Source organism: Colias philodice, chromosome 12 (assembly GCF_061535455.1).
Source record: "Colias philodice isolate Cphi_HAF_F1 chromosome 12, ilColPhil1 Martin Lab GWU primary, whole genome shotgun sequence".
In the NCBI taxonomy this organism is placed as follows: domain Eukaryota; kingdom Metazoa; phylum Arthropoda; class Insecta; order Lepidoptera; family Pieridae; genus Colias; species Colias philodice.
Window position 1 is genome coordinate 7883056 of NC_143097.1, and position 13586 is coordinate 7896641.

A 13586-nucleotide genomic window follows, 5' to 3' on the forward strand; every position below is an offset into this window, starting at 1 on the left:
ATTTCGTTTGGCAATCGATTTAAATTATGACATTAATGGAAATATATTCAATGTGTTTAAATTAAAAATCATTAAAAATAACGTAATAACGGTCATTAAAAATAACGTAATTCAAGCTACACTCGAAAATGCTCATTGAAAAATAATAGGTAAAATGAATTATTTATTAGCCGACTTCAAAAAAAAGGGAGGTTCTCAAGTCGATTGTATTTTTTCTAGGGATTTTTACCTCAGAATTTTGAATGGGCGAACTGATTTTAATGAATTTTTTTTATGAAAGCTTAGTACCTTCCAGTTCTTCTCATTTAAATTTTGTATAGTTCTGAGCATACTTTGAAGGTGGAACATACAATTGATATGTCATTGAAATAAAGCTATAAGCAAATGGAAGTAATTTTATCTAAACGTTTACAATCCGAAATCTTCAAACATCAAATATCACTCAACCTTATTGCATAAGAATATTTGCATCTAGAATATTTAATTTACTCAGTGGATGGAATACAATTGTTTGTATCAAGAAATTTCTCGAAAGAAAAACCAACGCTTTATATTAATCGTAATATCGGTCAAGTGCGTGTCTGCTCACGCTTCAGGGCTGTAACAAGGAATTATTGTGCTTTATACATTGAATTCTGGTTTTATTTTACTCTGACATGTCCCAGTTATTCAAGATATCATTAAAAATTATTGATTTGCGATGTGCCTCTATTTTTTGTTTAAAATATCGAGTATTTTTCTTCAATTAATGAATGAAATATTTTAATATAATGCACTATTAATATAATATTATTGTACACCTTAATAATATATTAAGCAATGGATAGACGACCGCCTTATCGCTGAAAGCGATCTCTGCCAGGCAATCAAAATGACAAGGACAAATTCTGACTATCATTATTGAATATAAAAAACTGCCCCATTTACTTACATATAACTCGTTTGTATCTACCCAATACTCTCTTATAATACATATCTATGTATATATCTTTAAGTAATTCGCTAAGAAGGGTAGCTTTTTAATACAACTATTTTTCCCAGCTTCATTTTTATATCATTAATGCGTTAGCCACTTTATTTACCTATTTATGTTAGCAGAGCGCTTCCAACAACCGAGGGTCAAGGGTCATACACACATCGCATAATTGCATATTCAATTGCTGTTTAAAGTTAATCCTTGTTTGGGCAAAGGGTGTGTTTATACGTTATAGAATATTAAAACAACAAACAATAATTACCGTTAATTGCGAGGCAGTTATAGCTGAATAATTAAAAGTAATCGTCTGAATACAAATGGTTTAGAAATAAAGTTTAAAAACTAAAAATGATTACTTGCTAAAACAAACAAAAAAGTACGAAACAAGACAATAGTCTCAGCTGAAATTATAATGTAACTATAAAACATCTACCAGCTAGTAAATAAACGACTTACTAACACTATTATTTTAAAGAATTATACCCCATACTGAAAGGAATAAGAGGATTATTTTAGTTTTATAATGACCTGCTTTTGCTACAGTAACATACGACTACGGCTTTCCGGCTACTTTAAGTCAGGTAAAAATGAATTATTTCTGCGTACACAAGTTTTTAAAATGCCAGCGCAGAAAGGTCAACTTCTAAGTAAATTATTCACGTTTTCTATTAGTCACATTACTTTTCACCGTATGTGACGAATGAAAAATATCAAGTGGTCACCCTTATTTATTCAAATCTACACTTAATATTATAAATCTGAAGAGCTTGTTTGTTTCATTGAACGTGCTAATCTCAGGAACTGCAGGTCCGATTTAAAAATTATTTCTGTGTTAGATAGCCCATTTATCGAGGAAGGCTATAGGCTATATAATATCATCTCGCTTAGACCAACAGGAGTGGAACACTGCGGGTAAAACCGCGGAGCACAGCTAGTGAATGAAAAATATCAAGTGGTCACCCTTATTTATTCATATGAGTAATATTTTTACAGCGTTAATAAAAGGTTGTTTTTGACCTGAAGTGTTTTAATTACATTACATTGCATGCACAAGCATACGGACTCGGTTGCACGTTTAATGCCTCTCGGGTATAGGTTTTCCGTTAATCTGTAAAGGTTTTTATGAGCCCACGATAGGTTGAAAGGAATGTGTTAAAATTGGAATACCAAATCCTCACTGAAAGAGAATTTTTAATGTGCTTCACAAGGAACGAAATGTGAAATTTTCGAAATTAATGCTTGAGTGTGTGTAATTTTCTCTTCTTTGTACATGCCTAATATAATAATATGTTCGGTCATGTAACTCATATTACACCACTTTTTTAGATTATTTTTTTATAATAGCGTTTTGTTATCTATACGACAAGGTACTTAATAGTTTTGTAACATTAAAAATATTTTCTACTTATTAATTTTATAATGATAGATAAAAAAGCCGATGAAGATGAAATAAATAGCCACACATAGTTACATTTTAACGAATAACAGAGAATTTTGGGTTAAAAATATTACTAGCTGTTACTCTTTTTTTTATAATTAAGGAAAAATCATTAAAATTCGTGTAACTGGCATAACTTTCATCAATACATACTAATATTTTAGAGCTGAAGATTTGTTTGCTGATTTGAAAATACGCTAAGACCAATGATAGTAGCCGAGCAATGCGGGTAAAACCGCGGAGCACAGCTAGTAAAGTATATTATATTACTTATAGATAATAGTATGTAAAATAAGTAAACAAATGCAAAAGATCCCTGCGATGTTGAGAAAAGTTTATATCCTTAAAATGTGCACAAGCTACTTTGTAAGCGGGGATTGAAACAAAATATAAATGTCTTGGGAAACTCCGTATCCTTGAGAACGATGAAGAAAATATTGCCAGGGCACAATTTGTATGTACTATATTGTATGTTTGCATGTATCTAGGTATATATGTCGTCTTTCGTATTATAAGTAGGTAACGATTTGACTAAATGATTGAATTATTTTTAATTTAAAAAGAGAGTTTTGAACTACATACAAATATTCAAATTTATAATTTATTTATTTTGTAAAACCGAGCATTTTCGAAAATATATCATCTTATAGAAGGAAATACATTAATATATTGCCAATGTTTATTTATTTATTTATTTACTCTTTATTGTACACTGTCTTATAAAATAAAAGTACAACAAAACCATTCAAAATGCCAGGCAACCTTCAGGTAAAGGACAGAGCATAATATACCAAAGGCTAGGAAGCCAAATAACTAATTAATTTAATATTTAATAAATAACTAATTAACCAATGTTTTGAAAGGATGTAAACAATGTTGTTTACATCCTTTCAAAACATGTAATTTTATTCCACATAAAGGGATATTATTTTATCATATTACATAGCAATATAACGCAAATACCTATTTATCTGTTGATTAAATGGAATAATGATTGAACATGATGTAATGAAGAGAATTACTTTGATGTGGATGTTTCTGACACCGGCAATATTGTATATTATGACGCGATGAAATTGCTTGATATATAATTATAATATTATAGAGTTATTACCGATTCGATTTATTCAACAATTAACCTTTAGATATATGTTACCAATGACATGAAATAAACATATAATATAATACGATATTAAGGGCCGATTTTTCAATGCTTGGATAAAACTTATCCGTCCAATAAAGTATTACACGATAATATTAAAATGTCACGTAAACTCTCAAATACGGGTAATTAGAATACCTTTTTAAAATGGTAGTTTTATACATTATTCGACGAATAAGTTTTATCCAAGCATTGAAAAATCGGCCTTAAGTGTGTTTTGTTTTGTATATCAAAATCTATACCTATATGTTTTAATGAACACGAAATATTCCACCAATTACAATAAAAATGCTTTATTTTTCTAATCAAATATCTTATGGTTATTATGTTTGGAAACCTATATAATAATAATACAAATTCTCCATTTTATATAAACGAATACTATATCCACAACTTTATCTAAAACGGGAATTCAATAGGGCAACCGTAACCAAAACCGCAGTATAATGGAATACCACGTATGCTCTGTGAAGTGAATGCAGTATGCAAGTTGCGGATGAAAATAAATAAAATTTTCACCGAACATATTCTAGGTATGTAAAACGCAAATTATTTTGCACCAAAATTTGGATATATTAATCCGCGCACTATTAAAACGCATACTAACGCACTATTAAAATCTAGATATTAGGTATATTATGTTTATTATATTTTCTTTGATTTATTACTGAAAGAAACAAAACCAAATCATAGTAGGTACTGTATCTCGTCAAGGCACCTCCTTGAAGATTTTCTCGTTCCCAATAACTTCAAGAATTATTGGTAAAGTAATCATATTATAGTTTCGACCTATTTTACTAACGATACTTCTTATTAAGTGGACCATCGTGTAATTAGAATCTACGGTAGACAAGTCACAATATAATTAAACACTGTCCACTTAATTTTGACCTTTAGAAAAGACAATTAGATGGATTAATTAATTTTTTAAATGAGATGCTAATGAGAAATTTATCTTCTTTAGGTTTACACGTGTAGCAATCTAATAATTAAAAACAAGATAGCGTAATCTTTATGCCGAAAGACACTCTGAATAAAATCTGCCGACTGTAACTTAACAGACCATTAGGTTGGAACGCTTTACCGTTTTTCAAATGAAACGAAATAAACATTTTAAGTACAGTTTCCTCAACATTAAAGGAGCACTTTTACGATCACATTGTTTTACCTGAGCTATAAAATAATATATTCACTAAAAGTTCGCACTAATTTAAATTACTATTACGTCACATTTTTTTTGAAATATAACCACACGTTAATTATATTTATGTAACGATTACGTTCGCGAAGGTTAGTTTTTGAGGCGTGTAATCATTCGTAGCACTCGTAGCATACGCGACCGTCCTGCTACGCTGGTGCGACAGCACTGGCTACGGTATGCTACAATCTGCCAGTACAGTTTAGATTATTCGTAGCTCAGATTCGGGAATCAATAGGTTTTATAGTAATTATTTTGGTGTGAATGCAATATTTGCGTAGCGACTTAATATTATATTTGAATGATACACTATTAAATTTTATGGAGCATGAAAGACGTACTATTTATAAACTATTACGAATTTAGACGTTTAGCTAAAACGTTTTCGTGGAATTGCTGAAATAAGTAAGATTTATGTGACTTGATAATAATAATTATAATATGTTTATTTTTTTTTTAATATAAGTTGCTAGCCTATCTAAAAATAATATTGAATTAAATAGATTAACTATTATTTTATTCTTTTGGAAACGCAATTCTGATAAATAAGCGAAATTTACTGAAATTAAAAATTTATTTAGTTCGCACAAAATGATTGTGTAATAAAAATTGTATACAAATTGTGTTCTGGTTGAGTGAGCTGTGATATGTTAATTATATCTTTTATAGTGCGAAATATTTACGATGTTTTTTGCTTGTTTTCATTAAAATATTGATATTAGCCGGGGCTGTTTATTTTAAGCGTGTTACAATTATTTAGTTTGATAAAATAAAATATGTTTCAATTTAAATTTTAAATAATGAACTCATTGTGTTGTATCAATTTTAGAAATGTCTTTAATATTCTGATGATGTTTAAAACAAAATCAAATCTAATGTAACAATCATGTTCGAAATTTTTCAAAGTATTTGTAGATATAATTTATCAAATATATTATTATGGTAGACAATATAATAACAGTTAATTTATAATCATAAAACGTATCACAGTAGTTATTATAAGCTCACTGTTATTAAATTCCATCATCCGATTTAGGTTTCCAAGAAGGTAATCTATCCGCTTGACAGATCAGTTCCTAGAATATAGGTATGGTAACAATATTACATGTAATTATTGCCTGTATATAGTCATTTATTATGTGTTTTAATTCGTTGAATAAAGATGATTAGGTACATTAATTTGATTTGTTGCCTATATGTAAGCTCTTCTGATTAAGTTGGCTTGGCTAAAGTTTTTATCCATACTAATATTATAAATGCGAAAGTAACTCTGTCTGTCTGTCTGTTACTCAATCACGCCTAAACTACTGAACCAATTTGCATGAAATTTGGTATGGAGATATTTTGATACCCGAGAAAGGACATAGGCTACCTTTTATTCCGAAATATGTACCACGGGCGAAGCCGGGGCGGACCTCTAGTATGTTATAACTCATTTAAAGTTTTAATCAAAGCACTAGCTTTATTACACTATTTATACTAGGCTATGCCCCGCAGTTTTACCCTTGTTGCTGTGCTCCTATTGGTCTTAGCGTGATGAAATAGCCTTTAGATCTTCGATAAATTAACTATCTAACAGTGAAATGATTTGTCAAATCGGACCCATGATAGTCCCTAAGATTAGCGCGCTCAAACAATCAAACAAACTATTCAGCTTTATAATATTACTACTTATATTTTTATGATCATTGAATATCAAAACTAACAGCCCCCCTAGACAAGTGGCTTTCTATTAGCGTAAAGTTTAATAGAATAGATTATGAATGTATGCGATTGACGTTTGATTACGACGACGACGACGATTGATTACGTCAATTTCATACATTCATAATCTATTCTATTGAACTTAACGCTAATAGAAAACCACTTGTCTAAGCGGGGTGGACAATTCTTTAGTACCATTATTATGATATGTGTAGTTATATATAAACTAAAATCACAATGTAATATTGACATGATTTTAAAAGAGCAACTATCGAGTTTCTTGCCTGTTCTTTTCCATAGATAGTGCTTTCCGAATAGGTTGTAAATGGTTAGAATTCTCATCCACTTTAAAAAAACAAAAACACCATTGAAATGGGGGCACAAGACAAGTAATTTTGAGCGATATTAAATAGCTTCAATTACCTAGTTCAGTTCCGAAAACAATTAACCGACTGACAACGCCGACTGCATCAAACGTTAAGCCAGTTTCAAATTTCCTTTAGCGGGAATCAATTGGGTCGCGACTCAATATAGCCACTGAAAAGCTTTAGAAATCTGTCATGTAATATAGGAGCCATTATTTCTATTCTGGATTGTATGGGAAATGAAACTAGGAAGGTACCATACCTTATTGATGTATTGATGATATCATGTTTCGTATTGTGGGGTATATTACTTTCATTCTAGCTGTGCTAGGCGGTTTTACGCGCTTAAGTATACCTTTAGGAAATATAGATTATCAGTTAGTGGAATATAATAATATAATAACAATGCCTGGAAGAGATCACTCTTTAGTGATAAGGCCGCCCTCTGTACTAGTCTAGCTATAAGTTTTAGTATCTAATAATAGAAATACGTATACTAGCATAGTAAAGTGTAAGAAATAAAATAAATAACAATAGGTTTTATTAACTTTGTCAAGCAACAAACATCTTGATATTTTAATAAAAAACTAACAATTTTACAAGAAACCTTCACTTGTATTCTTTTCCATATGAGAGGTCAATTTGGATTTTTAATAATTTAGGTAACTTAGGAAATAATATTGTAATACTATATATTGTGTGTGACTATATTGTGTGGGATGGTAAGTCTCGGAATTCGACATTTTACATTTTCGTTTGCGTTACAAGTTTGCGTTGAATATCAAAACGAAAATTAGTCTCATAGTTAAATTCTCTTTTTGCTTTATAAAAATTTATGTTGTTAAGTATCTCATTAAATGAATTTATGCGAAAATTTATATTTTTCATGTTCAAATACTTCTTCTTCTTCTTCTTCTTCTTTTTCAAATGGTAACTCCCGATCCCAGTGAGGACGGATTCTGCCAATGTCAAGTTTTGAACGGATGGTCAGTTTAAGTTAATGCTTATGTTAAGCGTGCTCTGTGCTGAGGAAAAATCACGGTTGAGATGATTTACTTTTTATTTACTGAAAGACTTCTTACATGGAGCTGTATAACCTGACAAAGAACAAATATTAGTTATAGACAACACAACACATCACAAAAGCATAACATAAAATAGGAATAGGTAGTCAGTGGGAGTTCAAAATTTTAGATTGTTAAAATTGATAAATTTTGATAGGATATTCACAAATGAGGTAGGGACAAGGCAAAGTAAACACTTAAAATTAGTAGGGAGGGGAACATCTGGGGGAAGGATATCCAGAAGTGAGATACGGAGCTTAGGGCAAACAAAGAATAAATGGTCATAACTTCCTTCGTCTATACCACACTCACAGAGAGAATGGTCACGAACATGAATTTTAAATAAATGATTAGGAGTGGTATTGTGACCCAAACGGAGGCGGCAAATGGTGGAAACAGTAGGCTTGTCTATATTAGGGAAACGGAAGAACCAGGGCTTACGTGGAATTGAGGGTTGGATATCTCTATAAAATTTCCCTTTGGTTGAATTTTTCCACTGACTGTTCCATGTATGATCCAAGCGATCCTTAGAAAGAGAAGAGAGATCGTGGGCATAATTAGAGTAATGCTCCAGAGTACCATGTTGAATGGCAGATTTAGCCAGAACGTCAGCTTTCTCATTGCCTACAATACCAGAATGGCTTGGAATATGTACTAAATCTACTTGAAGCCCTTTTCTGAAGCAGTTGTAAAGTGCGGATTTTATTAGAAAGATGATAGGAAATTTAGACTTTGAGCGGAAAGGGTTAGAAGTAATAGTCTGAAGACAGCTGAGGGAGTCCGAAAAAATAACTGAATTTTGGAGATTATGAGAGTCGATAAAATTGAGAGCTTCCAAGATAGCTGTGGCTTCACCAGTAAAAACAGAAGAGAGAGGGGGACATTTAAATTGTAAAATAGTGTTAGAGTTATGGTGCCATACAGCAACCCCTACAGCAAGATGTTTTGACACTTTTGAGGCATCCGTAAAAAAAAGATTATAACCACGCCAGTAGGAAGAAACCAGACAGTTAAAAGCAACATTAGAATCTGGAGCATATTTTTGAATACCAGAACTCATATTAATGTTGGGGTTAAAAACTAGTGCATGAAACGGAGTTGAATATAAAGGATGGATACTAAATTGGGATGTTGGATCCGGAAGGCGGTTAAATTTGATGAGACTTTTAAGTAGGCAAGGAAAATCAGATGGACGACGGAGGTTATTTAGAGTAAGTATTTGAAGTAGATTTCGAATTTTAGGAAGAAGGGGATGAGAGGATAATTGTATAAGCCGAAAGAAATACTTGTCTGACAGATATTGACGGCGGAGATATAAAGGAGGGTCTACACATTCTACCTGAAGGGCATTGACTGGGGTAGACTTCATGGCACCTATAATGAGTCGCAGACACTTGTATTGTATTCTGTCCAATTTTATTAAAGCTGTTTTATTGCAAGGTTCTAAGATGAACGACGCATAATCCAAATGGCTACGGATTATAGCATTATAAACTAGTTTTTGACAATATGGATGTGATCCCCACCAAACACCAGCTAGGGAGCGTAAAACATTAATACCCTTTTCGCACTTCTGAGAAATGTAGTTAGTGTGAGCCATACCATTCAGCTTTTGGTCAAGCACCACCCCTAGAAATTTAATCTTGTTGACTACAGGGATTGAGGAGTTTTCTAGTAAAATTACCGGCTGTGGGATCAAGCGTTTTTTCGTGAACACAACTACATTGCTTTTGCTGGGCGATAGTGACAAGCCATGATCGTTCATCCAATTTTCCAAATAAGATAAGGCGCTGTTAAGTCGAAAGGTAATCACATCCATATTCTCTGACGAAGTATACAATGCTATATCGTCCGCATACTGCAGAACGCTACAATACGATGGAATGGCTTTATCCAAATCCCAGGTGTATATAGAATACAATAATGGACTCAAAACGGAACCTTGAGGGAGGCCTTTAAATACATGTCTAGTAGGTGTGTCTTTAGAACAGCGTACTTGTATCGTCCTCAACATTAATAAGTTGAAGATGAAATGTATCATCCTCTCAGGCAAACTCAGCTGTAACATTTTCTGTCTGAGCACTGGAAGAAGAATATTATCGTACGCTGAAACTACATCCAAAAATACGCCAACCAAATACTGTTTATTGTGAAAAGAGGAACGAATGTCAGTTGTTAAAATACTAAGACTGTCTAATACACTCAAACCTTTCCTAAAGCCATATTGGGAACTAGCTAGGAGGCCTCTGTTCTCGACCAGCCATTCTAGACGATTTTTAATAAGGTGTTCGGTGATTTTGGCTAAGGTAGAAGACAGGGCGATTGGTCTATAGGAATTGGGGTTAAGGGGATCCTTGCCGGGTTTGGGGATAGGAATAATAAGCTGGGATTTCCAAGAGTCCGGAATAATGGCATGTAAAAAGAAAATGTTAATTAAATTTAGAAAAAAAGATTTTGTTTGATCGCCTGACTTGCAAAGAAAAGAATATGGTATACCATCAACCCCAGGGGATGAGTCTTTTAAGCCATCAAGAACCGTAACAAGTTCTTGCAAGGTGAATGGGCAATCCATACTGTCGTATGATACTAAATTATGGGGAGGACAAGGAAAATGATCAGAAGAGGGGACAAATGGAGGGGATAGTTTGTCAATGAAATCATCAAGCCAAACGTCTGAGTTGTTGGATACTCTATTTTTATCACATAGAGCTCCACGGAAACGGCGAATACTATTCCACATTAATGATGGCGGGGTTTTTGGAGATAAGCTCTCACAGAAACGGATCCAACCCTGTTTCTTTTTTTTTGATAGCACCCGTTTAGTTCGTGCTGCAATTTTCTTATAATTAATAAAGTTCTCATAAGACATACTGGAATCATATCTTAGCTCGGCTTCTTTACGGTCCTTAACTATGGCAGTACACTCATGGTCCCACCAGGGAGGGGATAGCTTCTTAAAAGACAGAGTTGAATAAGTTTTCAATGGGAAAGATTCGGTAGCAGTAGTCTCGAGACAGTTAACAAAGAGAGAATAAGATTCCAAACAATTCTCAGGTGAAGCATTTGGGAGATTACTTATTTTGGTATCAAGGGAGTTGGCAAATTTCTCCCAGTCGGCATTGCCTAACTTAAATTTGAGCAAAGGTGGGAAAGCTCTAGTGGGAACATGGACTGTGCGTGAGCAGGAGATGAGGATTGGAAAATGGTCGCTCCCATGAGTAGAGGAAAGCGTAGAACAAGAAAAGGAAGGAGCTAGGACAGAAGAGCAAATTGTTAAGTCCACTACAGTATTAGGATTTTGTAATGGGGAGACTCTACGGGTAGGAAGGCAATCGTTAATAATACACATATTCAGATCTTCAAAGAGGTCAACCAAAAGATATCCAAAGGAGTCGCAAATGTACGAGCCCCAAGAAGTATGGTGGCCATTAAAGTCACCCATAATAATAACAGGGGGAGGAAGAGAGGAGATGATTAAGGAAAGCTCTGGAATAAAACTAGGATGGGGATGAGGAACATAAACGGATAAGACTGATATATTAGCAGCTCTAGCTGCAACTGCATTAAAGTTACAGCCATGATGGGGAAGTGGAATTTGTGAAAAGGGAATACTGTTATTCAAGAGCAGAGCACAGCCAGCATAACCATCAGCTCTGTCGTCTCTAAGACAGGAATAGCCCGGAACCCTAAACCGAGAACCGGGCATTAACCATGTCTCTGAGATAGCAAGAACCAAAGGTTTATGATTGGTTATTAATTCAAAAATCTCGTGCTTCTTGGGACGGATACTCTGGGCGTTCCATTGCAGAAACACTAGATCCATAATTGAGGATTGATGAGAATCGGGATAATCTTTCGGCAACGTTGGACGGTAACTGGTGGGGATAAGAAAGTAAAGTCTCTATAAAAGATAAACACATATTAAGTAGATGTTCATCAAAAGGAAGTGAAGAGCCCGTATTAGGGAGAGCACAACCATTAGAAAGGGAGGAGGGAGGTTCACGAATGATAGAATGATGTGCATCCTTATCATAAGACTTACCCAGAGGAGCTCGGGAACGGGGGGTCTTAGTGACTGTTTTTCTGTATGAAACATTAGGTGTTGATTGGATAGGAGGATTAAATTGGGAAGACGGGAGGCTTTGGGAATGTATAGATAAAGGATTCTGTATCTGAATATTCTCAGCATAGGATCTACGAGTTGACGGGATGACTCTAGAAGCCTCCTCAAAAGATATCCCTTCAGATGCCATTAACTGCTTAATGGCCTTTTGCCTAGCTTGTTCGGGGCATTTCCTATCAGTGGCATAATGCTTACCAGTACAATGGAGGCATGTTGCATCAGACTCTAAAATTGGACAAGAGTCGCCCAAATGGGCCTGTGAGCATTTGAAACAACGTTCCTTAGAGCGACATTGGTCGCGTACATGTCCAAACCGACAGCATTTATAACATTGAATTGTGGGGTATTGGTACACTTCTACTGGCATGGAGTTGTAAAGGCAGTATATTCTTTCTGGACGAACTTGGCCTTGAAAGGTCAAAACAACGGTTTGAGATGGTGACCATGAAGTAACACCATCTATTCTAATTTTTTTATTAAGCCGTCTGGCTTTCAATATTTTGCCTCTTCCACCTGGGAAATCTACATGGCTGATAAATTCTTCCATAGACCACTCCGTAGGGACACCTTTGACAATGCCCATACGAGTGATGTGAAAAGTTGGAATGGAGGCTTGGTAATTTGAATCTTTAAGAGGGGGGAAATTTATAAAATTATTTGCGTCACAAGCGGTATTGAATAGTACAGAAATTTTATTACGCCCAATAGCTTTAACTCCATCCTTGGTTATGTTAGCTACACGATTGTTGTAAAGGAAAGATCCAAATTTGATCGGTCTGATGGTTAAACCCGCCGCAGGATCGGCCTCTGTACGGGACACATAGACAATAAAGGGACCACTGTCGTTGTCGGAATATGTAATGGGATTAGATAAAATGGGATCCACATATGAACTTTGAGACGATGCGATCGCGTAATTGTTAACTGTAACATGTCTTTTAGGCGGGATCATGTCTGTATCAGCAACGGATGGCTCTGACCGTTGTCTCTTATTACTTGTATGCTCCGCTTCCATCACCTCACCCTGGATGTCAGGAGGTTTACCAGGGTCGGGAGGATCAGGATTCATGATGGGTGAGGAAAGTTAGTAAATAAACGCTTACCCCAATATATATATAGAGACAATCACAAATTTGGTTATCACTACCAGTTTACACTAAAAAAGAGTGTTCTCAACAAGTTAATTAACAAAAATCTCAATGGCACGTGTTTTCTCCGACACAACAAAGATCGAAAAAAAAAACGTTCAAATACTTGTATCTATTTATGTTAATTGACTTTGACGTAGTATAAATTACTGACAACGAAAACGAAAATAAATAATTACTGATAGAGTTCTTGTTCAAAAATAATAAAATTATTTTCCGCCTATTATTTCTGCTATTCTGGGAAATGAGAATTTCATGTATTTCGAATCCAAAAAAACTTCGAAATTTTTAAAATTCAATAAGGTAAATGAATGGCCTGGCTTCCAGGAAAGCTGTTTGAGCCAATTTAAAAACAACGCCTCTTCATTTATTAATTTTTTTATTGAATTTTATAAATTCGTCAGAAAA

The 13586-nt window shown here is 34.0% G+C and overlaps 1 protein-coding gene and 1 long non-coding RNA gene across 2 annotated transcripts; both read right to left on the minus strand.

The window, feature by feature from the left end:
* Positions 1-7762: 7762 nt before the first annotated feature.
* On the minus strand, positions 7763-8435 carry LOC149484173 (uncharacterized). Its single transcript, XR_016316387.1, has 2 exons — positions 8349-8435; positions 7763-7940 (listed from the first exon to the last, which is right to left on the minus strand). It is a non-coding gene; the product is annotated as an uncharacterized LOC149484173 (long non-coding RNA).
* Positions 8436-11665: 3230 nt separating this feature from the next.
* LOC149484174 (uncharacterized) lies at positions 11666-13268 on the minus strand. The gene is made up of 2 exons (XM_089701902.1): positions 11950-13268; positions 11666-11808 (listed from the first exon to the last, which is right to left on the minus strand). Exons 1-2 carry the CDS (start codon positions 13097-13099, stop codon positions 11666-11668), a joined length of 1293 nt encoding a protein of 430 aa, XP_089558028.1. The 5' UTR covers positions 13100-13268.
* Positions 13269-13586: the final 318 nt, after the last annotated feature.

Bases quoted from the DNA above. Each gene is read 5' to 3' on its own strand.
- LOC149484174 (XM_089701902.1), bottom strand. From the start codon at position 13,099: ATGAATCCTGATCCTCCCGACCCTGGTAAACCTCCTGACATCCAGGGT. The intron at 11,809-11,949 runs GTAAGTCTTATG...TATCTTTTATAG, and splicing joins CCGTTCCCGAGCTCCTCTGG to AGACTTTACTTTCTTATCCC.